Source organism: Morus notabilis, unplaced genomic scaffold (genome assembly GCF_000414095.1).
Source record: "Morus notabilis unplaced genomic scaffold, ASM41409v2 Scaffold879, whole genome shotgun sequence".
Lineage (NCBI taxonomy): Eukaryota > Viridiplantae > Streptophyta > Magnoliopsida > Rosales > Moraceae > Morus > Morus notabilis.
In genome coordinates this window covers 308,491-335,680 of record NW_010366660.1, presented here as the reverse complement: position 1 = coordinate 335,680, position 27,190 = coordinate 308,491, and the positions used below count along the sequence as shown (strand labels likewise).

The window sequence follows — 27,190 nt, the reverse complement described above, 5'->3', positions numbered from 1 at the left end:
ATCTGCGCTCAAGAGCAAGAACGCTTTGAGTACGCGTCGTCACCTTAAAAAAACGACAATATATTAATATAGAGCAATGCTATAAAGTCACTAGCCCCTAAGATAATAACTATTAATTAAGAAGTACGGTGGCCTTTTCCGTCGTGGCAAAGTCAAAAACGACATGTCAGTTAGATATGTTCCAGTGTACGACATGTCACTTGATCTGTTGACAGCTGTAGTGTACTCAGATTAAAACGACATTTTTTCGTAGACATAATTATTTCATTAGTTTAACTCAATTCAATTCAGAACCAACAGTAAACACAATATAAATTTATATTTAGTAAATACACAATTTAAATTATATTTTTTATTTAAACTGAGTTAAATGTTTAATTAAAAGTTTAATTCTCTCTTAAATTTAACTTTTTAAATCATTTTTAACCAGTAAAAAAATGCACGCTCTCTTTATTTTTCACGCCAATCAATCACAAATTCAAATTGTATTCTCCATTTATATTAAAACTTTAACTGCATATCTAAATATGTCAATTTAAATTACAATTTAAATCTCAAAATTTAAATTTTTCTGCTCAAACAAAAAAATTTAAATCAATAAAATTTGAACTAACTAACTAAACTAAACTGGCTAATAGTAAACTCTGCGAAAAAGATGTCGTTTTATTTTGAAATGACATTATGACAACATAATTTGGTTCGATAAAATAAAATTTTTATGAAACGTCAAGTTGCTTTTTACTCACTCACTCACACTTTTTGGCTTAATATTTTGCCGCACTGCATCAAGACGTATTCATCCGAAGCTTACTACGTTTCATTTAAATATATATATATATATATATATCAACTCAGACGACAAGAAAATATTTAATTGCAACAAAAAGAAAATATGTCGTTTTATGAAACGTCAAGTTGCTTTTTACTCTCACTCACTCAAGTTGCTTTTTACTCTCTCTCACTCTCACTTTTTGGCTTAATATTTTGCCGCACTGCATCAAGACGTATTCATCCGAAGCTTACTACGTTTCATTTAAATATATATATATATATATATATATCAACTCAGACGACAAGAAAATATTTAATTGCAACAAATATGTCGTTTATCCAAACGACTCCCCTTGAAGGGTGTTTTCTGGACTTCCCAAACAAAAGAATAAGCTAAACGAGCAAGACCCTTTTCTTTAAGCATAATAAACGAGAGCGAGCTTTTTAATGCCTTGTTCTACATACAAGCTTCAAAAGCTTTAAAGCAACTCGCCATAAAAAACAAAAGTTATTTCGTTTTACGTCTTTATCCGGAAAAAAAAAAAAGACGATAACTATACCTCTATAAATGTATTCTCAAATATTTCGAAGAAGACGTTTAATTCATAAATTAAAATCATGTGATTAAAATTATTTTTTATTTTCGTGTATTTTTTATAAAAAAAAATACTATAACAAATCACGAATTATGATTCAAATTAAAGAACGAATCCCCCAACCAAACAATCCTCATTTCATATTTTAAAATATATATACACATATATACATAGAAGTCCATAAATACATACATATGGTATGTTGTACTTAAAGCAATGATATAGCGCAGTGATATAGCAGCAAATTACAGAATTTTAATCCCTTCGACGTGCCCCGGCTGTTTCTTGTGTTAGAGTTGGTTGAATTCCGTGCTCCGAATAGAAGTCTTCAAGTAAAGGATTCATCTCGTCCGCTAACTTGAGATACTTACTCTTCATCCTCTTGAACTTCTTTATTGTTTTCTCACGAGTCTTCATTTCCACCACAATACGCTGCTCGAGCTCTCTCAACTGCGATTTCTTTTCTGCAAGCAGCTTCACATTTTCTCCAGAAACAGACTCGGTCTCCCTTGCGACAACTTGAAAACATATTCCGGGATTCCTGTAAAGAAATCACCACAAAACGTCATTGTAAGACCAAACTTTCAGGCATTAAACAGTAGGAAGAAGAGAGAGAGAGAGAGAGAGAGAGAGATACCTGGTTCCAAAAGTGACCCCGCTGTTTTCTTTCAAAATTCCACCATCTAGAGAAACGGCACCATGTTTTATACAAGCACGCGCAGCTAACATCTCGTCCCTTGTCCGATAAACTTGGAGCTGACCAAAAAGACCGTAGAATAATGTCTCGCGAAGTCCATGGCCTGACGTGGTCTTTATTTGCAGCTGATCAACGTCTAAATCAATCATATTCACTGCAAATCCCAGAAAACCTGTTGGGACGGTTCCATCAGGTATAAAAGGGACTGGTAAGGGCAGGTTTCTCTGAGAGCCACCACACTCGGGCGCAGCTACGTAAGGACTGCCAAACAATGACGACATGAGATGAGCTTATATAAATTCCTTCGGATGTCATCTTTTAGGCAAATGCTTCGTTCCTTAATGAAGGACATGCTCTACGTAACATGTAAAAGTGAGGGACGTAAATTTGGAAGGTGTAACGATAAGAATATGGTAAACCAAGTCATTAATGTTATAAACAATAAATGTTATATTACATGCCCACTTCTTCAATATGTTACAATATAGGATTGCCCTGATCCTTCAACTAAGAAAAACCATATATATAACACTGACAAATATTCATGTTTGTAAATTGATAAACTATGGTCAGGAAGCTACAAGATTTACCTTATGTCTTCAAGGCAAAAAACAGTAAAGCGATCCTTTATGGATTTCAAAAGTGCAACTCCCTCTGCAAGACGAGCATCGCTACAATCACCTTCATTCTGTTTATACTTCTGAAGAACATTTGCAGCCTCAAAAGATCTAGTGACGACTGCAAGCATTTGATCTAGGCCCAAGTATTCTGACAATATCCTACAGACAGACACAAAGACAAGTTAAGACAGAAGAGAATAGACAATCTTTAATTGGGAAAAATGGGAAAAAGACGTGAGGTGTTTGACCTGCTAAGCTGACTGGAATTGACTCTACCAAGGAGAGCAACCACTCCTATTATATCTTTCATGAAATCATTCTGTTGCTCTTGGAATGGAACTCTTCTAGAGATCTTGCAGAGAGCGGCAGCGGCAGAATTACCCATCTTTTCTATCTCCTCTGTCAGTTCCACTTTAGTGCAAAAGCAATTTTGGAAATCCACTAGACAAACACTGGTAGACTCTGAATATGACAAAATGAAACAATATTTATTGATATTTCATTATTTTTAGCTAGGGTTTTTTTTTTTTTTTTCTTTTTACAATAGTGCCAAACAGATAATATTGAAAGGCAGTAGATGTGCTAGTTAGTCAGAACCTTGCAACTCTTTCACCATTTGCTCAAGTTTTTCCTTCTCCTCTTTAAGCAAACCGAGTGTTCGTTCCAATGTTCCGATTGACACACCCATGCAAAGCAGGTCATGTTCAAGTCTCTGCAGTAACAGAGAGCTCAAAATCAAACATCAGCGACGTGGAAGATCAAATCCTTCCTAAATCCCGTGAAAGTCAGAACTAATTATTTCAAGGATACATCGTAAACTGAGGAACTCAAAATCAGTAAATGGACGGATCTCGAGTTTAATATTAAACGAACTACAAGTTTAGACCATGCCAAGGTATAAACTGCATGTGCTTCTACTTTTTAGAGTAATTTAAAGATGAGATATATTTTTGTACCTTTTTCTTATTCTCAATAGACATGATAATTTTATTTTCTACTTGCGTAGGAGAAGATGAGTCCTGTAGAAGCAATATTTTTCCATCTGAAGGAGTAGATTGAATCTTCCCATACTCCAGTTTTGGAGTAACCATTGGCATCGCGGGCTTCACCAAAGGAACCTGCACATGGAGTTTGACAATTATCACCAAAACTAGGCAATAAGGTAACTAGGAAAAAGCAAAAAATAATGTGCTTCATGCTTCAGCAAAGCTATTCGAACCTTTACAAGCAGTTTCAGATTTGAATGACGAGAATGGCAAGCTGAGAAACAAAAGCTTCCCTCTCTCTGAGGTACGGGAATAACAGGAACAGTGCATCGCCCATGCTTGAAAGTATACCGGACAGACTCCATCATACCATCCAAATCAGACTTAATTGTTAGCAAATTTGATTGGCCAATTTTATCTTCATCATGGATAGTTTCGTCAACATCACCCTCAGAGTTGACAATTTCAAAAACCATATTTCCAAGGATAGAACCGGCCATAAGAACATCAGGTACCTAATAGCAATCATGTAATTTTTTTCAACATATGATAAAATGATAATAATTTACTGAAATGGAAAGAGAGAACAAGGGCTTCACCTTTGATACCAGTCTCAGTTCCCTTCTCTCAATTTTGAATTCTTGCTTGATTAAAACTTTATTGTCTGATGATACAGAGAATGAGACTGCATATGGAACAGGTAATTAGAAATCGAGATGAATAAGTATCGTAAAAAACATACGACATGTAAATGAATAGAAATGGAAATAAAATATCGAGGACTTAGCTATTTACTCATTAATGAGGGATATTCTCAAGCTTTTGCTTAGTCGTTTCATATGTGATTGAGAATTCACATAATGATGATGCTAAAGGAAAAATGCACAGCAAGAGTTGCACATATAAATGTGAAAAATATTTACACATGCAAACAAACATAAAAGTTTGTATTCATTTAATTGAAGCAGACACGTATAACGCACACTATTTGCTACTGTAACAAGAATACGTATATGATGATACTAATAACCTTCACAAAACCCATGTCTCAAACTTTCCAGAAAGTGTGCATACCATTTGCTCCATAACCAGCAGTAACTTTCAGGATGCCATTAAGGTTGATGCCACCACAATCATCCACCTATATTGAAAATTTCTCTTCAGGAGATACGCTACTTGCCTTAATAATCAAAATCTTTGCGCAAAAAAAGAATAAAGAAAAAGAAAAAAGTAATGACACTTAATTCCTTCCAAGAAAACATAATGAATTGGATGTTTCTGCTTAGCATCAAACAAATACACAAGCTGTTAACTAAGGAAACAAAATACCTATGATATCATCTTAGCGGATCAAAACAGCAAAGGTGCCATTTCTAAACAGAATAACCATGATAACTAAAGTACATTATTGACTATAGTTGCAATTTAATTGATATATAAGCATAATTTACAGCTCCCTAGAAAGTAATGAAAAGACACTTGGAGATTTTTTTTTTTTTTAAACTGGGAACTGGAAGAAAAAAAGGGAAAGAAAGAAGTGATAACCAAAAACCATTCAGATTTCAGACAGCTATGTTAACCGAGTACAACAAAGCCACATTTTAATAACAAGACTCGTATCGTCGTGCTTATTTTCTAATGTATAGAGAAGTTATGAAAAATAATAACAAAGAAATAAATAATAAATCTTCAAGAAACCTCTAAATTGCGGTTTTAAAATTTCTTTGTAACAGCATAATTGCGTGAGAAAATTTATAATGAATCTGACCTTACGATTCAATCCTAGTTGATCTAGTATCTCAAAACCCTCCAAATTCAATTGAACTTCAGAGCCTTCCATTACATGATTGCCATGTCCATCAAACATCTGGAGAAAGAAGAACATGGAATTAGATTTTTGCCATTTTACCAACAATTGCAGTCACTATCAATCAGTTAACCAGCAAAACGTTTCAAAAGCAGTCAACAACAAACTCATCATGTACAAGTCTTTGAATTGTTACGTAAATAGCCAGACAGATTGATATACCTCTAATTTAAGCTCTTTAATAATGCAACCCGGAATCAGTTGGTTAGCCAAAATTGATGGTCGCGTCTTAACAACTTCTATACATCCAGGGTTAACTGATACACAGAAAGAAAAAAGTAAATAAAAGTATGTAAAAAGAATAATCATGCTAAATAGCAAGACATGTAAACTCTCTTCTTTTTTTTTTATGTCTGCAAGAAGTTAATACAATACCATGACAAGGTATGGAAGCAGAGAATAGCTTATCCGAACTAGATATGACCAAAGTGGCTCCATATCCTGGCCGAATCTTGTCCAATTCACTACTTTGAATCAGCAAGTCCTGAGAACAAACAAAAACTTGACAGATGCACTTATACAGGCCTAACGCAAATTCCATATTGATGGAAATGGCAGCAGAAATGACTTGCGACAAATACAAGGAAACAAGATAACGTATGTAAACCATACCTTAACTCTCAGTTCCATTCCAGAATATGAAACTCGGGGCTTAAAATCTTTTACATGGAAAAGGATGCCCTCTTTTGCTTGGATCTTGACTTGAACTTGAGGAGTAGATGTAAATCGAGTATGATTGTCATAAATGTCATAACATGCAACAACAATAGGAGGCCCAGAAAAGGAACCAACCCTGTCATAAAAGACCACTAAATGAATAAGCTGACATTAAGAGAGAAAATGTATATCAAGCAGATATGACTGCAGAAAATACAAGAAACTTAAAAGGGACAGTGCATATTCATTTAATAAAGACCTGTGGTTTACGTTCACATAATAAACGTACTCTAGAAAAAAAATTAACTAAACACTTTAATCTTAAAAGTAAGGTACCTGAAGCTATAGGGTAAACTCCGGTTATTGCTTAAGACTTTCCACTTTCTGATCTCAGAAGAGGCCTTGACATTAACTTTTTTGACAAAATTTTTGCAACTTGAATCAGTCTGATGAATGAAATGACCACGCAACATATCACATGATGAGAAACATATTACAACCCTACGATTTTCAAAGGACACAAGTAAAGAGTCTGGGGGCACCACTTACAAGAGAGAATGAAAATGTATAGAAGCCCACTTTTTGAAACAAGTTTGAGAACTTGCGTCCAAGTGAAAAGACATATAAACCATGGATTCCTTTATGTGAAGAAGGCGTGACCCGCCATGAACAAAGGTGATCCCCATTTCCAACATCTTTGTTTGCGCCATTGAACTTTACTTCCAACAACATTTCTGTTTTACATTTAGAAATATATTTCTGTTGCAAATGGTCACTCTGAGGTCCATAATTGGCAGGACGTACAACAGCCACAATTTCCTTGGGAGAAGCTTTTCCTGCAGTAACAATCGCAGGCAGTTCCTGCAAAAATAGACACCATCATAAACTTGATAGTTTCTGATTTCTCGCCTTAAGTAGATATACAGAAGGGAAAAAAAAACAAATAAAACAAAACAAATCAAAACAAGAAACAAAAACAAGAAACAAAAAAACCATTCCGCCTTTTTCAAGGTTCCTTTCTTCCGTATTTCAAAATGAAATCATTTCTCAATCCTAACATTTAAATTTCAAAATCCATTTCCCGTATGCAAGTTGGGAACAAATCAAACAAATACCTTGCATTAATAGTAAAATGAAAAATACTGAAAAAAAATGCTAACCTCCCCCCCAATCTCCAATTCTTGATATTCTTTCGTACTTAGCAAGTCAATTGTAGAAGGACATTTCTGTCGGTGCTTCTCCACTAACTGATTCCACTCGGTAGCTTCAAGAGGTATGCACTGTGATTAACAGCTCAGATGTTAAGCATATTAAAAAGTTTTCTCGTTATTCCATAAGGCAAAGAGCCACAAAAAAGAAGTATATTGGAAACCTTTTCGGCATCAATAACACTGACAGGAATGGACAAGGAGCTTTGCTTATCCAGACTAGTCTTCCCGTTATGTTCAGAAAGAATGCACCCATTCTCATCCGATGTACCAAGTGGCCTTTTCACACCAAAAGCAATATACAACATATATCACTATAAATTACTTGAGTAATCAAGAAGAGACTCAAAATTAGAGTACACGAATGAAAACCTACCTGCATATAATCCGAGCTTCTCCTATTGAAAATGGCATGGGAAACAAAAAAAAAAAAAAACATCAGGATATTTAACTTCACCAAAATTTTTGCATTGCCCAACACCAGTTTGAATGTTACCAAGGAATAATAAAAAGTACTTACGAGGATACTTACCACCCGCATCACCTTCGAAACCTCCAAGCAAAAAGTATTCTAGTGTTGCATAGACATTATTTTTGTGAACACCAGCACATGCTCCCTTCAAAATTTTTATTTTCTGGCCAGATTTCCAGGTTACTCCTTTCCTCTTAAGAACTTTATGAACTCTCATAACTAGGATTTGACAATGAAACAATAAACAATGATTGACTAGCACCAGATAAAATTGAATTGAAAGTCAAAAATCCGGTAAGAAAATTGAGAATTAATATAATTGAACAGAAACAAATCATTTGATGCAAAGTTTGGAAATCAAGATGATTATCCTTTCATGCATACCATCAGATGAAATGCCCACTTCTTTTCCTTTTGCAGGGCTAACAATAAGAACTGGTTGATCTTCCCCGTGATCAACTTCTTCATCGTACTGCATGTGCATCTGAAGAATCCAATCTTGATAGTCCTTTTCGACTTGCGAAGAACTCAACAACTTTCCATCCCTATAAACTTCGATATCTATTCCTTTAAACTAAACAAAATTAGATAGAGAAAAATTTAAAATAAAAAATATATATACCTATGTCGAATGGACAAAACTCAGAAGAAACCTTTTTCATTCTCGTTTGTGTTATTGCCAAAGTTCCTCAGAGCAATGGCAAAAGGATTCTGGTGTGCTAGATCCGTCTGCGCGCGATAATGCACTTTCTTAGTAACTGTATTAGAGGTGCACTAACCAAATTGATTAAATTATACCCAAAAAATTTTCCAGACTGCATATTTGTATTTTCTTAGCTTCATTTGTACACAAAATAAATTATTCGTTTAACAGTTCTACTCCATTCAAAATCAGAACTCTGACTTGAGAATGAGTAGCAAACCAAAAAGGACGAGTGGGAGAGAGATTTTCTCTAATATTCTTTATAGAAAAAGAAGAATAACATTAAGACTTGCCTTAGATGGTGTTGGATTGATGCCGGCATCAATATCTGCAACCAAAACAAATTTTTATCAATGTTTGCATGATGAAGAGCAGACATACAGCAACTCTAGAAAACTTTAAAAAATAAAATTAAAAAATAAAAAAGAAGCACCAGCCTACCAATGAAGCATTTAACTCGAGCACAACAAGTCTTCAATATCTGAGCCTTACTTCCCTTCTTGTGCCTCAAGTCCATGAAGGGAAGTGATGCCTGTAGAAAGGTTAAGAAGACAATGAAATTAAGGAAATTACCAAATAATTTCAAGATAATTATTGGTGTGCAAATAGACAAATCTACAAATTGACATTAGCTATACGTCAACATGTGTATTTCATGCAACGCACAAGTTAGGAACGATAAGTATGTCAGGTTTTTCTGCTCTTCAAGCAATGACTTGAATTTAACATGGGTCCATAAATGGCTCTTAACTTCACAAGGTTTCATGAAAGGTGCGCTCAAGAGGTCATTACATATGGAAAAAAAAAAAAAAGAGCACTTTACCCAGCGAGCATCTGGAAGGAGACGGCCAAGCCGCCGAACTGAAACACGGCTAAAGGTATTGTATATATCTGTGATTTCATGTCCATCAGCTTTTAGCTTCTCCAAAATCTTCTCCATACTCTCTTTTCCCTGAAACATACAATATTCTAAATCTCTGAACTATATATGTAATAGAAGGAGATCTATTCATGCTAATCTTACCTCAACAACAGGGAAATAAACAAATTTCAGCCGTGCATTGGCTTCTCGATACAACCGTGAACCTGAAATATTTCAAATTGAGTAACAAAAGAGCACTGGAAGTTGACATTTAGCTAAAAGCAACAAAACTCGTAGTCACAAACAACTTTGAAGAGAAGTGGAGTATTGAAAATCTCATTTCCCGTGAAAAAAATAAGACATAAGTTCATGAAGAAGTCATAGTCATTTACCTGGACTTTTGGTAACACTGGCTTGCTTCAAGGAGAAATGAAGCTGTAAAACAAAGTCAGGCCCATTACAAGAATGCAAGTTCGTAGTTGCAACCTCCCCACCTTCAATTTCAGCCAAATTAATGCCATTGACCTGGGAATAATACAATAAACACATATACTTGAAAGAGTTGTAGACGGCAATTTGCATTTTCAAGTATGATTTCTAAAGCCAAAGAACTGAATACAACGCAAAGGATATAAATCTCATAATCAAAAGGTGCTCGTAAAATCACACATAAGATTGTACGATCCAAAACTTGCTTAGATCTAAACGGAATACACAGACATATGAGAGCATGCTTTTTTTATTTCATTTTATGTTATATCTTTCCTCCATTTTTCAAGGCTCGTTGTAGTTAGAACTACATGGGGCTTGCATGCAGAGCATGGAGAACCACGCAGAATTCCATATATAATTTGATACAAATTTCTATCATTTCAATAGATTTCAAGGCATTAACCAGCAATATCTAAATAAACAGAAACCATGTGAGGAAATCTAAGATAAAAACATGAGATACTGTATAGAAAATAATGGAGAAGATAATAAACCTCAAACTCTACTGGCGTGATGGTCTTCCCTGTGTTGGACATCTCGTCACACTGCAAGGCCAAGGTAAATAATACATAGAATGTAAAACCAAGAATATTGCAGAAGAGAAAAATCCCTGTTCGTAAAATATTCAAGAAAAAATAATGCACTTTTGGTGCTTATCAAACTCAAAAACCACACCATGCAAACTTATCATCAAATAATTAGGAAAAAAAAAACTATACTACCTCCGTGCAAAGGCGAGCACCACGAGACATGTATGACAACAACAACAACAAAAAAGAAAAAAGAGCAAACCTGAATATATGGGAAGTATATATCCTTTAGCCAGCATCGGAGTTGAGGTATGTCCAAACTTTTTGTCTTAGGTTCAAAAATTTCAACCTGTCAAGTTTTTTTTTCCAGGACCAAAGAAATACGAACTAGTTCAGGTTCACAAAAACAAAAGAAGCAAAGGCACATCAATGCACGTACTCAATGTAGCCGGGGAAAAAGAATATCAAATGAATTAAAAACTCTCGGCAATTTCTAGTAGCAAAAAGGTAAAATGTTAATTTCAAAACGAATCGCAGACACTAATAATCACTTGGTAGCCGTCAAATGGATGCAATACTCTACCTTTGTAAAGCTTCCTTGACGTGTTTCCACAATTTCCTCTTGCAAAGGTTTTCTAATACCACCACCAGTCTAAAATGAAAAGGCATAGTTAGCGTCTGCTTCAAAGACAATGAACCATTGAGTAGTTCCTAACTTCGTCCAAAAGAAAAATGAAGGGTAATCTAACAAAAGCAGAAAAGAGAATTTACTCTTAAAAGGACTACTGCTTGTGCTTTTCTCTTCCATTACCATTACCTTCCAAGTATGTTCCGAACCAGAATTGCTGAGTAAGGCCTCTCTCTCAAGATGTAGAATATACACCTTGGTGGATTTCTTTGTTTTTGATGAAACTCTGGCATACCTTGCAGTGGGGGAAAAAAATTAAAATGAGTGTTAGTGAGTGATTAGTAAATATAGACAGGAGGGAAGTGGGACAAAAACATAACTGGGAACATACTCATACCTCCCTAAATGCATAGATGCAATAGGTCCTCCATATCCAAACATGCCAAAAAAAGGCTGCATAATTACAGCAGCCAGCTCAAAACACACTTAAAACGAAATAACACAATCAAAATAAGAAAAAATCAATTATTTACCTTTAGGTATGGAGGTTTACCTCCTATAGCTTGTGCCTTTGAAGCTCTATGAAGCGAGGCACCCATTTTTCCCCTAAATAAAATGTTAGGAGACACTATTTAAATTAAGAAACATGATTGATTTCTCAAGGCCTCGTTATTAATATACATTCTTTTCAAGAAATCGCACATCTTGAGAAATGGACAATTTTTTCAATGATCTCGCCAAACCTATAGCAAAATTTGACTATCACCTTGCAGTTATGATTCTAGATTTGAGGCGAATTACATAATTTAAAATATGTAAAAATTAAAAGGTAAGAGGGGAAAAAAAAAAAAAGCAAAGGGAGCGGCTGCTAGGGCATACCACTTTACTATAGAATTTTCATCGCTTCCATCCATACCAGGGCCAGTATCAAAGATTGAAATCCTATCCTCTGAAACATCCAGCCTGAAAATTTAACAACAAAGTGGCATAAACCTCAGAGGCAGACTCTAAGATCAAAGAAAATATATGGGGCGGCCAAGGAAGAGAAAGCACATAAACCAAACAACAGTCATGATGGACTTGAAAATTAAACCTGAAAAAGTTATCAGCAAATAATAGAGGTCTTGAAATATCAATTTGGTAAGCACATCATAAGAATTAATAACCACTTCTACACCCACAATGTCAAATCTTCAAGAACTTTTCAGTACCACATGATATTACTATCTTCCATTGCTAGTTAATTCTAAAACAAGCAAGACAATGAGAAAACAGAGCCTGATTTGAAATAATTAAGTATGCTCCGAAAAGGGAACCCATCTGTGCCAACAAGCTTCGTTTCTATCTTAGATCTTCTACAGTGGAAATATGTCGAGAGAATCAGAGAAACAATAGCAGAGATATATGCTCAACTTGCTAGTCTTACAAGCCTACTGAAACACAAGCCATAGCAGTTCAAACTCTGCCCTTCTAGTATAATAGTTACAAAAAGTGAAAATCAAGGAATAGATCCAATAACATTCAAATATGACGAACCAATTTTTTTCAAAAAAACAAAAAAGAAAAAGAAAAAGACAGTAACCAACATAACCAAACTATGTATCTATGCATATCACATTACATCATACCTGACAAGTCTTCGATCATTTTTATGGTTTGACCACACTGCTTGTAAAGAATTGTCCTGGTAAATGAACAGCAGAATTGTAAGTACTTTACTGGAAACATAATTAAGCAGGCTAATAAATTCTATTTTTTCATCTTCACCAAATGACTTACTATCAAATCAGCAAGAGCGGTCTCAAATGTATATTCTTCTGGTAGCTCCCTTAACAACTCAGTATCAGGGGTCAAATCCCACATATTCTGCATGTCAAGCAAATAGAAAGTGAAACTAAAGACAAACTCTTGATAATGCATAATCAGATTAAAGGATGAAACAAAGTAATTGTAGTATTCTTCTAAGAATCAAGGTAAGATACAATCAAACTGAGTTCTAACCTCAAAAATTTCACTAGATTCGCCACTGCCATCCTATAATGCAGAAGCAAACCAAGCAAAAACATAATAAGCAAACCAGATATCATAACACGACACTCTCATTAACAGAAATCCATGCTTATTACACTCACATGAAGCCTTAAAATGTAACACTTGTGTGGTTTGAAGCTCCTGAAGTTAAATATGCTTCTTTCTAGCTTCACATCATTGGCATCTTGAAAATCTAGAGAACCAACTTTCCAGTTCACACTCCTTTTTTGCTTCATGGATCCAGAGTGTCGCAGAACCCGAAAGTATTCTTCTTTCACCAAATTGATGAAATCATCAAATGGCATTTCAGGACCAGGATCGCGCACATTCAATCCTATACTCGTTCCATTCGGCAGTAATATCTTGAACCTATAAACCTCGTCACCACCCTTACTGATCTCAACCAGCTGCCTCTTCATTCCACGCTGACGCGACGCTGACTCCATACCCAGAAAATATCAAAACCTGTAGTAAATTTTAATACAAACTACTCAAAATCCCAAAACAATGACAGAAAAACCAGATAATAACAACAATGATCCATTTGAGAGCTTAAGAATCTAACGTGAACAATGAAGAGAGTAAAACACGGGAAAACTACCACCAAAATCTTTTGAAACAAAAACAATCAGCCACCATAAACGCAGAGAACAAACAATAAAACTACGTAGTAAATACAACACCAAAACATCCAGGAAAAGGATAAAACAACGCATACAAGATCGATTATACAACTCAACGTGAAATGCTAAGATATTCAATCGAAGAAAAAGATAGAAAAAGAAAAATGTGTACAAGTTTGGTTCTGCAAATCTCTGCGGGGTTGTTCCTTTGAAACGAAATTCAGAAAAAATTTAAACTCGAGTTACAACTTTATTAAGTTCACGTTCTTTTATAAAATTTGAGTTTGAACTCAAGTTTAAAACTAAACTCGAGTTCAAATTTCTCTTTCAACTCGAGTTCATAAACTCGAACTCAAATTAATAAACAATATTTTTTCTATTTTTAAAATATCATAACTTTTTCGTTATAATTTTAATTTAGATGATTTTTTTCTATACATTCACAACAAAAAGACGAATAAAACATCACTCACATATCTTATTAAAATTTTTAATTTAAATACAAATTTAAATTTTGATCATTCAAATACAAACTTAAAAAGATTCTAAATTCGAATCATGATGTTTGATAGAGGAATTCGTTCTCTGATTCGAATCATGATTCGTGGTTCGCTACAGTATTTTCTTTTACAAAAAATTCACGTAAATAAAAAATGGTTCGAATCACATGATTTGAATCATCTAATCAAATATCCTATAAATATATATAAACACAAACTCAAGTTACAACTTCCATCAAATTATAACTCAAACTCAAATTATAACTCAAACTTAACTCAAATGTCATTACTCAAATCACCTTAACTTAAAAATATAAAAAAAAAACAAGCCTGCGTAATTCCGGTATGCTCACTCGGAGAATTACATAAACGAAACAATGTGTGCGTCACTTTCTCCCATTTTGACGGAAATTGTACTTGCCGATGAAGACGAACAAAAATGGTGTTTTGATCGACGTACCTACAAGAAAAGCGAGAGCTTGTCGCAGAAAAGGAGAAACCCAAGTAACTCTCTCGGAGATTTGAGAGAGAGAGAGAGAGAGAGAGAGAGAGCGACGTTTGGAGTTTAGCTGGTTTTTAGTAAGAGTGAGAGGAAGTGTGGGGGAATTATAAGGCATAAAAAGGAAAATGGGAAAGGGAAAGGGAAAGGGAAAGTATGGTTACGCAGAGGTGCTTTTGTGTGTGAGAGAGGCACGTGGCAGGAGCAGATTGGTTGGGGAGGAACTAGTAAAGAAGACCAGCGCCAGTCCTGTTCAACGTCTTTTTTTTTTCTTTTTTTTTTTTCCGCTCGAGGTTCAACGTCTTCCTTGCTCCCGAAGAAATGCTCGGAAGAGAAACGGGTACTTTTTTTCGATGGGAATCGGATCACTTCTTCCGTACAACGGTACAGCGGGTTATGGATGGGTTGGGCTGGATGGAATGGATTGGACTGGGCCGGTAATTAATGAGGACAAGTGGCTCCGCCCTTTCCTTTTCTTTTGATTTATTGGAGGGAGAGCGAAGTAAATAGTACAATTATAGTAAATAATTGAAGCGAACAAATCCCGTTTACTTTGTTAATTTGAATTTAAAATTTAAATTGAGATATAATTTTATATGAAAATTTTTTACTATAATAAAAAAGTTAGATGTGATTATTTATGAGAATTTTTTACTTTAAAAAAATTTAAATTTTAAACTTAAATCAGCGAAATGAACAAGACCAAAATTATTTGATATAAATAGCATGAAGTAAATAACAAAATTATGGTACAGGGCAAATACTAAAAGCTTTTTGATATAAATAAAAATTTATCGTGTAAATAATTTTTTTACGCTTAGTAAAGAGATTTTTCATGTAAACTCTATTTTTATGACTAGTTTTTACTACTTAAATTATTTTACTAGTTTTAAAAAATATTTACAGGATAACTTGTTAATAATTTTAAATAATTTTAAATTTATTATTTATTTTCTTTTATTTTATAAATCAACAATTTACTACAAATTTCTTTTCATTAAGACGCTCAGGGTAGTATAGTTGTAAATTATCAAAACAGGCAGATTTTTTGAAAAAAAAAAAAAATAAGGGGATTATAAGAAAAAAATGTTGTTAGTTTCGAAGTTTATGTATTTGGACATTTGGTACCTCATTATATAATTAGTTATGCATTTCTTAAATCTATGAGATCATCATGCACTGCTTAGATGTAAAATTTAAAATTTTACAAAAGTAATGACAATTAAGTACAAAAAGAAAACATCTTATTAGTATACAATGAACACTTGATCATCTCTATTAAATTATACAAATTCATCATAAATCCTATATAGAAACGGCAGAAGACAAAACACAACTTCAAAGAGACATCTGAAAGGACAAATTTTATAGTTTAAAGGCTAATAATAATAAAGATTAATTTCAAAAATTCCCTATGAACTATGCCTCATTTCCCGAACTTTGTTCCGTTAACAAGTTTTATAATAAGTGAGGGAATTGCCATGTGTCACTTATTTAGTGAGATTTGAAAGTATAATTATGCTTATACCCTCCTAATCATATTAGATCCCACTGATTAATCGACAGAATTCACTATCTTCCTTCTCAAAAATCAGTTCTTTTTTTTCCTCACCTCGTTCATCCATGGCAAGTTCCTGTAGTACAAACAGTGGTGCTACCGGGGCAATCACATTTTTTGCGACGATTTTAGGACTTGTGTGGTTCTGCAAGTTTCACTGCATAAAGTTGTCGAACAAGAACTCAGAAACAGATTCCTCAAGTCAGATCCATCCGCACTAAGTAAATTCTGAAGTCATTTCACATTGTTTGTTGATAAGTGTCATTGATTGGTCTCTTTCGATGTTTGGCAGCGAAGTGGAATAGAGGAAGGGCAAGTTCATCAGGCGTGGCGCAGCCTCTTTTTGGGCCGGTTAGAGCGAGCCAATTCAGAATGGAGGAATTGGAGAAAGCCACTATGCACTTCCATAAGAGCAATCTCATATGATATGGAAGTTTTGGCTTTGTGTACAAAGGGTTTCTCCATAATGGGACTATGGTTTTCAAAAGGCGAGCAGGCGCGTCTGGATAGGAATTTGCTGCATAGGTAATATGACTAAGAACCACATATGATATCTTAGGGTACGTTTGGTTGGAGGATTCAAACCATGTGATTCGAACCATTTTCAATTTACGTGTATTTTTTGTGAGAGAAAATACTGTAGCGAACCACGAATCATGATTCGAATCAGGGAACGAAACCCTCTACCAAACGCCCCCTTAGTTATTCTACTGGGTTTCCGCCAGGAAAGTAGATACCAAAGTTGGTTTTTGAATATCTACCAAATGGCTGTGTGTGCAATCTCTAATTTTTCTTTTTGGGGGAAAATTTATAACCCTAACACAACCAATCTAATCGACAAAATGGATTAATCCTTTTTTAATTTATGCATTTGAGTTTTTTAATCTTTTTTTAATAAGCAGAGGCTTTCGCAGGGTATTTTACGATAATATCATCCTCAGATGGGTCATGTACATGGCACGTGGTGAATTTCGTAACTCATTGTAAGAGAAGGAAAAAACTTATTAACGAGACAAAGTGTTACAAGGGTCATAATTTAGGGAGAATTTTTAAAACTAATCCTAATAATAATTCTAAAATCAGACAAAACAAAAACGAAAAGCAATTGTGTAGATACTTTTTTTTCTTTATTTTATTTTTTTCATGTATGTATATATATATATATATATATATGTGTGTGTGTGTGTGTGTGTATGTGTGTGTGTTGTCATAAAAAGGTTTTTGGACAAAATTGACATGAAAAGGTACATTTGGCTTTAGTTATTGATTCCCTGAAGATTATAAAATAAAAAATTAAAATAAAAAAGAAAAGAAAGATGGTTTTAAATATAACACAAAGTCATAAACGATGTTTAAATAATTCATTTATAAAAAGATATGTCATTACTTTTGTGAAAGACAAGTGGCCGCGGCAACCTGTTCAGCAGTCGTTTCGAGTTTTGGCAGCCTGTTACTTGTGTGTGAGTCAATCTTTTGTATTTAATTATGGAACTCAAAATATATAATGTGGTTTTAAGTTTTTAGGTTAAAAGATTTGTTGTGGATCTTTCTTCTTTATTGATATCAGTTGTTTATTTGGTATTTTTTTTGTCTTTTGGTCTCTATTACTTAGCAAAAACGGCTTTGACCTAATTTCAGAAAGTTGATGGTCATTTACTGGTTACAAATCCCAAAAGAACATATATAATTTGGGAAAATAGTTGAAAATATGCCAATATGAAAAGTTTAAAAAAGTATATAGGCTAATTTTTAGTTATAGAAATTAATATGTCATAACTTGTCAAGTTAAAGTCTATAACCAGATACGTTATGGATAAACTTGTCAAGTTATGATTTATAGCCAGACAAGTTATAGATAATTATGGACAATAAATTGTCAAGTTATAGTTCATAACCATACTAGTTATGGACAAAAACAATAATTTGACCTATTTATTAACTTATGTAAATTATTGACCTATTAATTTTAATTCATCTCAAGTCTTGGCCTATTTCATTCTTTTTCCCTATAATTTGTTGTTGTATCGTAAATCTTGTGGTATTGATTCTCACCGTGTATTGTTGTGTCTTAAATTTGGTTGCTATGCAATTTTTTTTTTTGTTATTAGGTTAATGTTATAGATATGATCCTAATCGGAATATTATAATTTTGTCTTATAGGAGTGAAGATAGATATGGGTTCGAGTGAGAACATCAAAATTAAGGGCTCTGACACCATTGAGCTTCTTAAATTGAGAATTGAGGAGTCTCTAGACAAAAGAACAGGTAAAAAAAAATCAAAATAACAGGTCAAAGATTTCTTTTTGGAACATCTCGACATAGGTTATAAGTTTGAGCTCTCACAACAATTAGTACAGCTCATTAAATCCACACATGATGGGCTAGAGAGACCATGAGTGTGTTTGAAACTCATTTCAAAATAATTTTATTTTTTTGTATGAAAATAAAAATAAAAACGTTTTTAATACCAGACATAAGTCATTTTTAAAAAATACATTTGGTAGTTTTATCAATAGATTATTTTCAGTATAAAAAAAACTCATTAATGTCTCTCTTTCTCTCTCTCTCCTCGAGAGATGAGAAAACGAAAACAAAAAAATGAAAAACGACTCAAAGTCATTTTTCATTTCTCTCTTATTTTACACTAAACCAAAAAATCGTTTTCATTTATGTTTTTTGTCTTTATTGCGCCAAACGCCGTTTTAAAAACGTTTTTATTTTTTTTTGAAAAACGTAAAAAATAAAAATGAGATCAATTCTAAACACGGCCAATATAGTCCCGTTCAGTCTAAAGATGAAATGAGCGGTACATATTTCATGATGAATTCATTAGGGTGAAAGGTCTCTGTGTTGAAGCCAACCGACGAAGAACTGAATAATCTGAATGGATTGCCACCAACACAAGATGGTGCAGGGCTGAAGAGGGGGAACCAGAGTGGGGGAAAAGGCACTAAGAGAAGTGGCTGCTTATGTTTTGGGCCGTGATGGATTTGCTAAAAAAACTCATACATCAAAATTTTGTTATATTTGGAGTTTTAGCTAAATTATTAAGACTTGTTGCTAAAAGTTTTTTTTTTGCCAAAAATCTTTTTTGCTGTAGTTGAAGAAGACATTAAGTGGCTCGTATTACACGGGTGTGCGAAGGGGGTGAAAGTCTGCTGGGTAGGGTCGGTTTTTTGGGTTTGTTTGCGCCGGCCCGCAATAATCGGCCTGAGAAAATGTTGGGCCGCAACATGTGAATAAATCCCAGAACCCGTATACCATTCGGTTACCTCGAGTAACCTCGGGTCGGCCGAGTTACTTCGGATAAACCAACTCCAAATTTGCTTATTTCAGCCTTATTTGCTGCTTTTCCACCGGTAAACTAACTCCAAATTGGGTGATTCTTTGCTGAATTGTTGCTTTTGCATGCGTAAACTATGGAAAATAGTGGTATTCTGGGTTAGCGGAGACCAAATGTTCTCGCCTTCTCGCTTTTTTTTAACACGCAGAGGGTTATTTCGGCCGGATAGGGTTACACGGGGTTTTTGGAGCCTGGGCCCGTGACCCTACCCGCCCGCCCATTGCGGGTTGGGCTAATTATAAACCCAACAAAAAAAAAACCTATATTTTTCGGGTTGAGTATGCCGGGTTAGTCGGGTTCGGGGTGATTCCTTACACCTTTAGTGTGCGCTATCACTTGTTTGTTTTCATAATCTCTGCATCACTGCAATGTTGTTATAAAAAGGAGGAGAAAGAGGTATGGGTGCACATGCTATTAGAAGCCTAATGCGCATAAAGAATTTGAAGGAAGGAAGAAAGTGCTTTTGAACTCATGGTTGAATAAGCTGCCACTGCTAGCCCGAGAGAAGAGTTTTTTAGTACCTTATCTACTCTAATTGATAGAAAGCTTAGGAGGCATCAATTGGGAGTAAACTGATCGTCTAAAAGTCGTGTCAAGCCAAAAGAATATCAACTACATAGAAGTTTTTTTCCACATGCTGCCCTTAAAAATACATTTTTAATTTGTTGCCTACTTTGTAAGTTTCTCCCTTATATCATCTATGATCCTTGATAAAAGGGTTAAGAGCCCAATAGACCAAACTATATTTCTTGCTAAATTGTAAGCCCTTAGTATTACTGCATACTCTCATTTTTTTTTTATGTTTTAATGCAAGTTTATCAACATTATGTTTATCAGTGATTATCAGTGTTACTAATATTACATTTAATGTAAGTTTATCAGTGTTATGTTTGTCATTGTTTCTCGATGTTGTTCATTCTCAGCCAAGAGAGCAAACCCAATGATGTTCGGATTAAATTGGATTGGAGCGAGGTGAGTTGGGTGATCGAGTTCATCTTGCCAAATTGGGCTTTAAAAGACTTCTTTTAGTTTTGTGTCTCTTCGTGACAACTTCTCCAGACTCCAAGTCTTCAGCTCCGACTCCAAGCTTACTTCGAACAAACAATGCCAAAAAAAGAATAAAGAAATCAGGGAAAAAATGATAAACCTTGGCTGAAATGGAACTTAGAGAAAAGAGAGGGCCGAAGTATTAAAGTAAAGTATTTTTTGTATATGCATCTAATGAAAAATCTCAGGTTGAGTTAGGTTATGCGAGTTAGTAAAGATTCAACCCACCAACAGACCCAAACACCTCGGGTTGGGGTTTAAAAGGCCGAAAATAATTTAACAAAGCTGCGGGTTAGCTTTTTCAAATTGAGTTAGGGTGAGTTTGTAGGTTGTTTGGGTTCTTGTATAGGCTTACAAGTAAATACTTTAAATGAGTGAATAACCAAACGATCCTCTTTTTTCCCATAATCTCTTTCATCTTTTAGCCAAGATCTTTGCATCATCCCAACATTGTTCTCTTCTTCTTCCTTTTATTTGTTTTTAATTTTATGCTTTCAAGGATCTTACACGATCGACATTTGATTCTTCATGTCATTGAAACATTAAAAACCAAAAAAAAAAATCCGATAAATTATTATCATTTCACAATTTTTTTTGCCTAAAAGGGAAAAAATAAATTGAATAGCTACTTGTTCCGGCCAAAAAAAGGTACTTAACATTATATTTCTATTTTCTAGGGCAGTGAAAAAATTAAAAAAAAATTGAGTGTTGATTTGCTTCCTATTGGACCACTTTATCTCACCATTTTTGCGAGATATAAGCTCAAAAAAGAAATCATTTTATTCATTAAAAAACACAATAATATATAGTTTGTATTACAGTCTTTTGTGGGTTTCAAGCTTGAAATCTTTCGTATTAATATTTGATAAACAACATAATCATGACTGTCCACATTTTATCATCCTTATGGTAGAAAATTATATAAATATATATATATATATATATATATTCATTTGTCTTCTTCCATTAAAAAAAGGCCTTTTTACACCTGGACTTGAATTTGCCAATTTAATTCTTAATCTTTTTTTTAGCAATTGAGCCCTGTAATTTTTAAATTTTTACAATTAATGTCAAATCAAAATTGGCGTCTTTTATTTTGATGATTATGATCACGTAACGCACATGTCAGTATATACTGAGGACACTAAAAGTCATTTATTACCCTTAAAGTGTTTATTGAGGGCAATAACACTTAAAAGTTAAGAGTTATTTATAACAGTTGATTGTGTTCAGAGATGTTAGATGACTCTAAAATCAATATAGTTGAACAAATATGGTGAGAGATGACTTTTATTACTCTCAATAAATGCTCATGTGTGCGTCATGTGATCATAATTGTAAAAAAAAAAAAAGATATTAATTCTGTTAATTTCACCGATTTGAGTTTATAATTCTAGTTTTGTTACAGTAAAAAGCTCTCGGAAACAGTCACATCTAACTTTTTTGTTACAGTAAAAAACTCTCACATAAAGTCACATCTCAACTCGAATCAGCGAACTAAACGAGGGATTAATTGCCAAGAAAAAAGTAAGAACCAAATTAAAGTTAAGAGGGCAGGCATCCATACAAAAAAGCGTTAAAAAATCATATATCATTTTGCATTGTGGTTAGAAGAAAAATAAGGAAATTATGAACACATGAATTTGTTTGCTGTCGTAAAAGCATCTTGTAGGGCAAGAAAAAAAAAAGAAAAATGCATCATTATCATATTAGAATTGCTGTACCAAACCTTAATTAGATGCAAAGGAATGTTTACATCAAATGATTAAAATTAGTGGTTGAAATCTCTTAGTTTAAGGCGGTTAGAATGCCACCACAAGCCACAGACATTGCCAAGCAATATGAAATAAAAATAATATTATATCTCTTATAATGCACATTTTATCACAACCTTTTTTCCCATCCCCGTACTTTAAAATTAATCGAATAGGATAATATATTAATATATCATATGTCAATAGTTCAAAAAGGAAAAAGGACGGTATATCCTTTGAACGTTAGACCAATGCTCACATGTGATTACGCTAAATTTGTGATCGTAGGAGACGTTTAGTTGGAGAATTCAAATCATGATTTGAATCATAGTTTATAATTTGTTATAATATTTTTTCTCATAAAAAATACACGTAAATAAAAAATAATTATAATCACATGATTCTAATTCATGAACCAAACGTCTCCCTCTATTTTTGTTGGTCTAAGTTTATTGCCTAAAAAAAGGACAAAGAAAAAGAAGAAGAATTCTTTGACTCGGATTTCATCAATCGTGCATATTATTGAGACTATAATAAAATATGAAAATTTCTCTGGTAGGTCAATCTTATAATAATATTAATTTTTAATTGTTGAATCATGTTAAAATCACAAGAGATTAAAAAAGTATGCAGAATAAACAGTTTTATATACATATTTAAAGGTTACAAATAGAGAATTATAAATAGTTTATTTTTTCTAATTTTATCAGAGAAGCTCCCATAAAATATAAAGTTTACATTTTTCGAGTTGATGAGACGTGAAAGTACAATAATGTTCACCTAAATTCTTACGATCATTTTAGAGCTTAGTTTGTTTCATGCATTCAAATATATAATTTTAATTTTACTATAGTATTTTTTTCACAAAAAATTTAAATTTTAATGTTCACCTAATTAAATGCACGAACTAATTAAACAGACTCTTAATTTGTGGCCAGGGTAAGCTCCATAATTTATTTAAAGATCTCAAACAAATCTTTTAATTCACAACTGAATTTGGCAAAATCAATTGGTCCAAAACCATATCATGTAAATGCATAATATTCCCACATTGTTTATAATCCACATGATATAGCGTACAAAACAGTGACGTTCCATAAATTTTGTTCACCAAAACACACATGAAGAGAAGAGAGAAGCACATTATTAATCCATGGATGTCTTCTGCATGCGAAATGTCAATAGTCCAATTCCCAATTCAGTACGTCCCCGTTCATTTCGCTGATTCGAGTTTTGCTACAATAAAAAGCTCTCAGAAACAGTCACATCTAACTTTTTTACTACAGTAAAAAGCTCTCACACAACATCACATCTCAACTCGAATTAAAAATTTCAATTAGCGAACTGAACGGCTTTGATCTCTCTTAACATAAATATGATTTGAAAGGCGCTTCTCACCCAACTCAATAAGAGAGAATACAGTAAATAGTAGGTTTATAAAACCATTTTTGATTTACGTGTGTTTTTTATGAGAAAAAATACTGTAGCGAATCATGAATCATGATTTGAATCAGAGAACGAATCCTCCAACCAAACGGAGAGTAAATAATAGTTATCAAGCTTACCACTCTACCCAAAAATATTATGGAGACGTTTGGTTCATAGATTAGAATTATTTTCGATTTACGCGTATTTTTTGTGAGAAAAAATACTGTAGCGAACCATGAACTATGATTCGAATCGGGGTACGAATCCTTCAACTAAACAACCTCTATATCTGAAAGGGTACCAGCGACATTGACTCAATGCAAAAAGAAAAAAGTCATTATTTAAGTAATGTTAGCATTCGTTCCGAGTCGATAATAATATCAATCAAAATATTTTAGGCAATATACAAATGTGAGATTTTTCCGAAGTTAGATTATTTGTTTAATTTTTTATGTCTCAATTAGTTTCTGAACAACAATATTATGGACGTTATTCTTGTTCTTTTGATGTTTTTGAGTTAGGTAATTTGAGTGTAGATTTTGAGTTGAATTTGAGTTATAACTTGAGTTGGAGTTATAATTTGAGTTTGTGTTTGGTTGTGTACATTTGAGTTATGATTTGAGATAATAATATTTTTGAGTTTGTGTTTGAGTGAGTCAAAATTTGAATTTGTATTTAGATAGTATTTTAATAAAAACTCAATGCTGATGAAAAATTTTAATAGGGTATATGGGTCGGGTTTTCTTCATCTTTTCGTTGTCAACGCATAGAAAAAAAATCATCTCAATCAGAATTAAAACGAAAAAGTTATAGCATTTTTAAGAATAGAAAAAATATTATTCATTAATTTGAGTTCGAGTTTTTGAACTCGAGTTGAAGGGGAAACTTGAATTCGAGTTTTAGTCCCAAACTCGAATTCAAACTTAAAAGAACATGAACTCAAATAAAGTTATAACTCAAGTTACTTTTTTTAAGTTTTTCACTTAAAAATACCCTAGCCGAACAGCCCCTTAATATATCCAAATATCAAAATAAGGAAAAGTTAGTTAAAAGACAATTTAAATTTTTTAAATGATATGACACAATTTTATTGATTAGAGATACCATTTTAAATGACGAAAGAACTTAGGAGACGTTTGGTTCATAGATTATAATCATGTAATTAGAATCATATTCGATTTACGTGTATTTTTTATGAAAAAAAATACTGTAGCGAATCATGAACCATGATTCAAATCATGGTTTGAATACTCTAACCAAACATCCCCTTAGATAGGTGATTCGAATTCCTCTACTCCTTCCTAATTCATTATATATTTTGCAATTTAAACCCTATTATATCTCTTCAAAATTTCCCTTTAAGTGCAAGCAAGTCTTCATCTACCTTACTTAAAACTCTTTTATTTTTCACTTTTAAGAGCCTCAACTATACCCACAAGATTGGCTTCTTCTGCAGAAAATGTGGGTTATTGTCTAAGCAACTTTCACAGCTCAGCAAGCAAGAAAAAGGTTATTTAAGTGGTGGAACCATTTTGCCTTCAATATGGGTCTCTTGAAATAGACATCCCATGACCTTGTGTAGTATTTATTTATTTACCTTAATTATATGGGTGTTTTTACACCTCCAATGTGTATATATATATATATATATATATATAGCTTATAAAACACACAACGATCAACTGCGTTTTTTTTTTTTCCTTTTTGATGTCAGAATAAATGGGAGACTGACCAAAATTCACCTATTTGTTTGTTGCGTTTTCAGTTAGTGTGGGCACCATTTTCTTTTGAGAAATTAGTGAGTATGGCTGAAAATTGAAATCCATGTAATAGACACTGAAATTTATGGGACAGGCAGAAACGATTGACCAAAACCCTTTTTTTTTTTTTTTAAATAATAATAAGAAAATATATTATAGGAATGGAGATAATTTTGGAGAATCAAACCATTTTCATGTAAGTATGTAACGTGATCATTCAAATACAAACTTAAAAAGATTCTAAATTCGAATCATGATGTTTGATAGAGGAATTCGTTCTCTGATTCGAATCATGATTCGTGATTCGCTACAGTATTTTCTTTTACAAAAAATTCACGTAAATAAAAAATGGTTCGAATCACATGATTTGAATCATCTAATCAAATATCCTATAAATATATATAAACACAAACTCAAGTTACAACTTCCATCAAATTATAACTCAAACTCAAATTATAACTCAAACTTAACTCAAATGTCATTACTCAAATCACCTTAACTTAAAAATATAAAAAAAAAACAAGCCTGCGTAATTCCGGTATGCTCACTCGGAGAATTACATAAACGAAACAATGTGTGCGTCACTTTCTCCCATTTTGACGGAAATTGTACTTGCCGATGAAGACGAACAAAAATGGTGTTTTGATCGACGTACCTACAAGAAAAGCGAGAGCTTGTCGCAGAAAAGGAGAAACCCAAGTAACTCTCTCGGAGATTTGAGAGAGAGAGAGAGAGAGAGAGAGAGCGACGTTTGGAGTTTAGCTGGTTTTTAGTAAGAGTGAGAGGAAGTGTGGGGGAATTATAAGGCATAAAAAGGAAAATGGGAAAGGGAAAGGGAAAGGGAAAGTATGGTTACGCAGAGGTGCTTTTGTGTGTGAGAGAGGCACGTGGCAGGAGCAGATTGGTAACTTTATTTAAGTTCACATTCTTTTAAGTTTTAATTTTATTTAATTTTACTCAATTTTATTTAAGTTACAACTTCAACTCAAGTTATAACTCAAATTCAATTCAAAAATTACACTTAAGTTACACTCCAAAAGAATAACCTCTAAATACTAAAAGTTAATTTTTTTTTTTTTCTGTTTTTGATATAAACGTTTCTTTTTTTTTTTTGTTCTTGAATTAAAATTGATATTCCAGACGGCAGAACACCATAAGATGCAAGAAATAAAAATAAATAAAAGGTTTAAAAACACAAAATAAAGAATTGCAGCATTATTAGTTGAAGATAGGTAATCATCAATATAGGCATCTTTTGATCCCGACTCTGTGCTTACCCGTCATTTCTTAGCTGCAATTAATGAAAATTATTTCATTAATTCGTTTGGTAAGAGAGAAAAATTAAACAAAAGGCATTTGACTTTCAATTTTGAATAAATCAAGCAACTCTTCATTTTCATTCCAACGTATATCCACAAAACTTTATATATTCCTTTTAATTAAAAACAAGGAGTTTGTACAGTAGCAACTTTTCATTTTCATTAGTTGTTTTAGCTTATACATTAATCTTTTATTAGAACGTTTGGTTCACAGATTTATAATTATTCTCAATTTATGT

The 27,190-nt window shown here is 33.3% G+C and overlaps 2 protein-coding genes across 2 annotated transcripts; both read right to left on the bottom strand.

The window, feature by feature from the left end:
- Nucleotides 1-1,504: 1,504 nt before the first annotated feature.
- Nucleotides 1,505-11,107, bottom strand: LOC21395118. The gene is made up of 29 exons (XM_024173997.1): nucleotides 11,045-11,107; nucleotides 10,724-10,810; nucleotides 10,426-10,476; nucleotides 9,832-9,964; nucleotides 9,602-9,663; nucleotides 9,401-9,529; nucleotides 9,019-9,109; nucleotides 8,871-8,905; nucleotides 8,528-8,603; nucleotides 8,259-8,441; nucleotides 7,935-8,093; nucleotides 7,779-7,800; nucleotides 7,567-7,681; nucleotides 7,355-7,474; nucleotides 6,744-7,055; nucleotides 6,531-6,640; nucleotides 6,150-6,330; nucleotides 5,913-6,021; nucleotides 5,700-5,794; nucleotides 5,439-5,537; nucleotides 4,745-4,811; nucleotides 4,270-4,355; nucleotides 3,904-4,185; nucleotides 3,641-3,802; nucleotides 3,282-3,396; nucleotides 2,933-3,146; nucleotides 2,655-2,843; nucleotides 2,005-2,325; nucleotides 1,505-1,908 (listed from the first exon to the last, which is right to left on the bottom strand). The coding sequence occupies exons 3-29, from the start codon at nucleotides 10,465-10,467 to the stop codon at nucleotides 1,623-1,625; spliced, it is 3,795 nt and encodes a 1,264-aa protein (XP_024029765.1). The 5' UTR covers nucleotides 10,468-10,476; nucleotides 10,724-10,810; nucleotides 11,045-11,107; the 3' UTR covers nucleotides 1,505-1,622.
- LOC112094052 lies at nucleotides 11,009-15,043 on the bottom strand. The gene is made up of 10 exons (XM_024174019.1): nucleotides 14,704-15,043; nucleotides 13,222-13,585; nucleotides 13,091-13,123; nucleotides 12,869-12,955; nucleotides 12,718-12,773; nucleotides 11,969-12,052; nucleotides 11,623-11,695; nucleotides 11,487-11,542; nucleotides 11,279-11,384; nucleotides 11,009-11,113 (listed from the first exon to the last, which is right to left on the bottom strand). Exons 2-10 carry the CDS (start codon nucleotides 13,564-13,566, stop codon nucleotides 11,009-11,011), a joined length of 945 nt encoding a protein of 314 aa, XP_024029787.1. The 5' UTR covers nucleotides 13,567-13,585; nucleotides 14,704-15,043.
- Between the last annotated feature and the right edge of the window lie 12,147 nt (nucleotides 15,044-27,190).

Excerpts from the sequence above, each read along its gene's own strand:
- LOC21395118 (XM_024173997.1), bottom strand. The coding sequence starts at position 10,467 with ATGTCCAACACAGGGAAGACCATCACGCCAGTAGAGTTTGAG. Across the intron at positions 5,538-5,699 it reads TTAAAGAGCTTAAATTAGAG|ATGTTTGATGGACATGGCAA; the intron begins GTATATCAATCT and ends TTCTTTCTCCAG. Across the intron at positions 3,803-3,903 it reads ATCTGAAACTGCTTGTAAAG|GTTCCTTTGGTGAAGCCCGC; the intron begins GTTCGAATAGCT and ends CTCCATGTGCAG.
- LOC112094052 (XM_024174019.1), bottom strand. The coding sequence starts at position 13,566 with ATGGAGTCAGCGTCGCGTCAGCGTGGAATGAAGAGGCAGCTGGTTGAG. Across the intron at positions 13,124-13,221 it reads GTTACATTTTAAGGCTTCAT|GATGGCAGTGGCGAATCTAG; the intron begins GTGAGTGTAATA and ends TCTGCATTATAG. Across the intron at positions 11,543-11,622 it reads GTAAACCTCCATACCTAAAG|CCTTTTTTTGGCATGTTTGG; the intron begins GTAAATAATTGA and ends GTAATTATGCAG.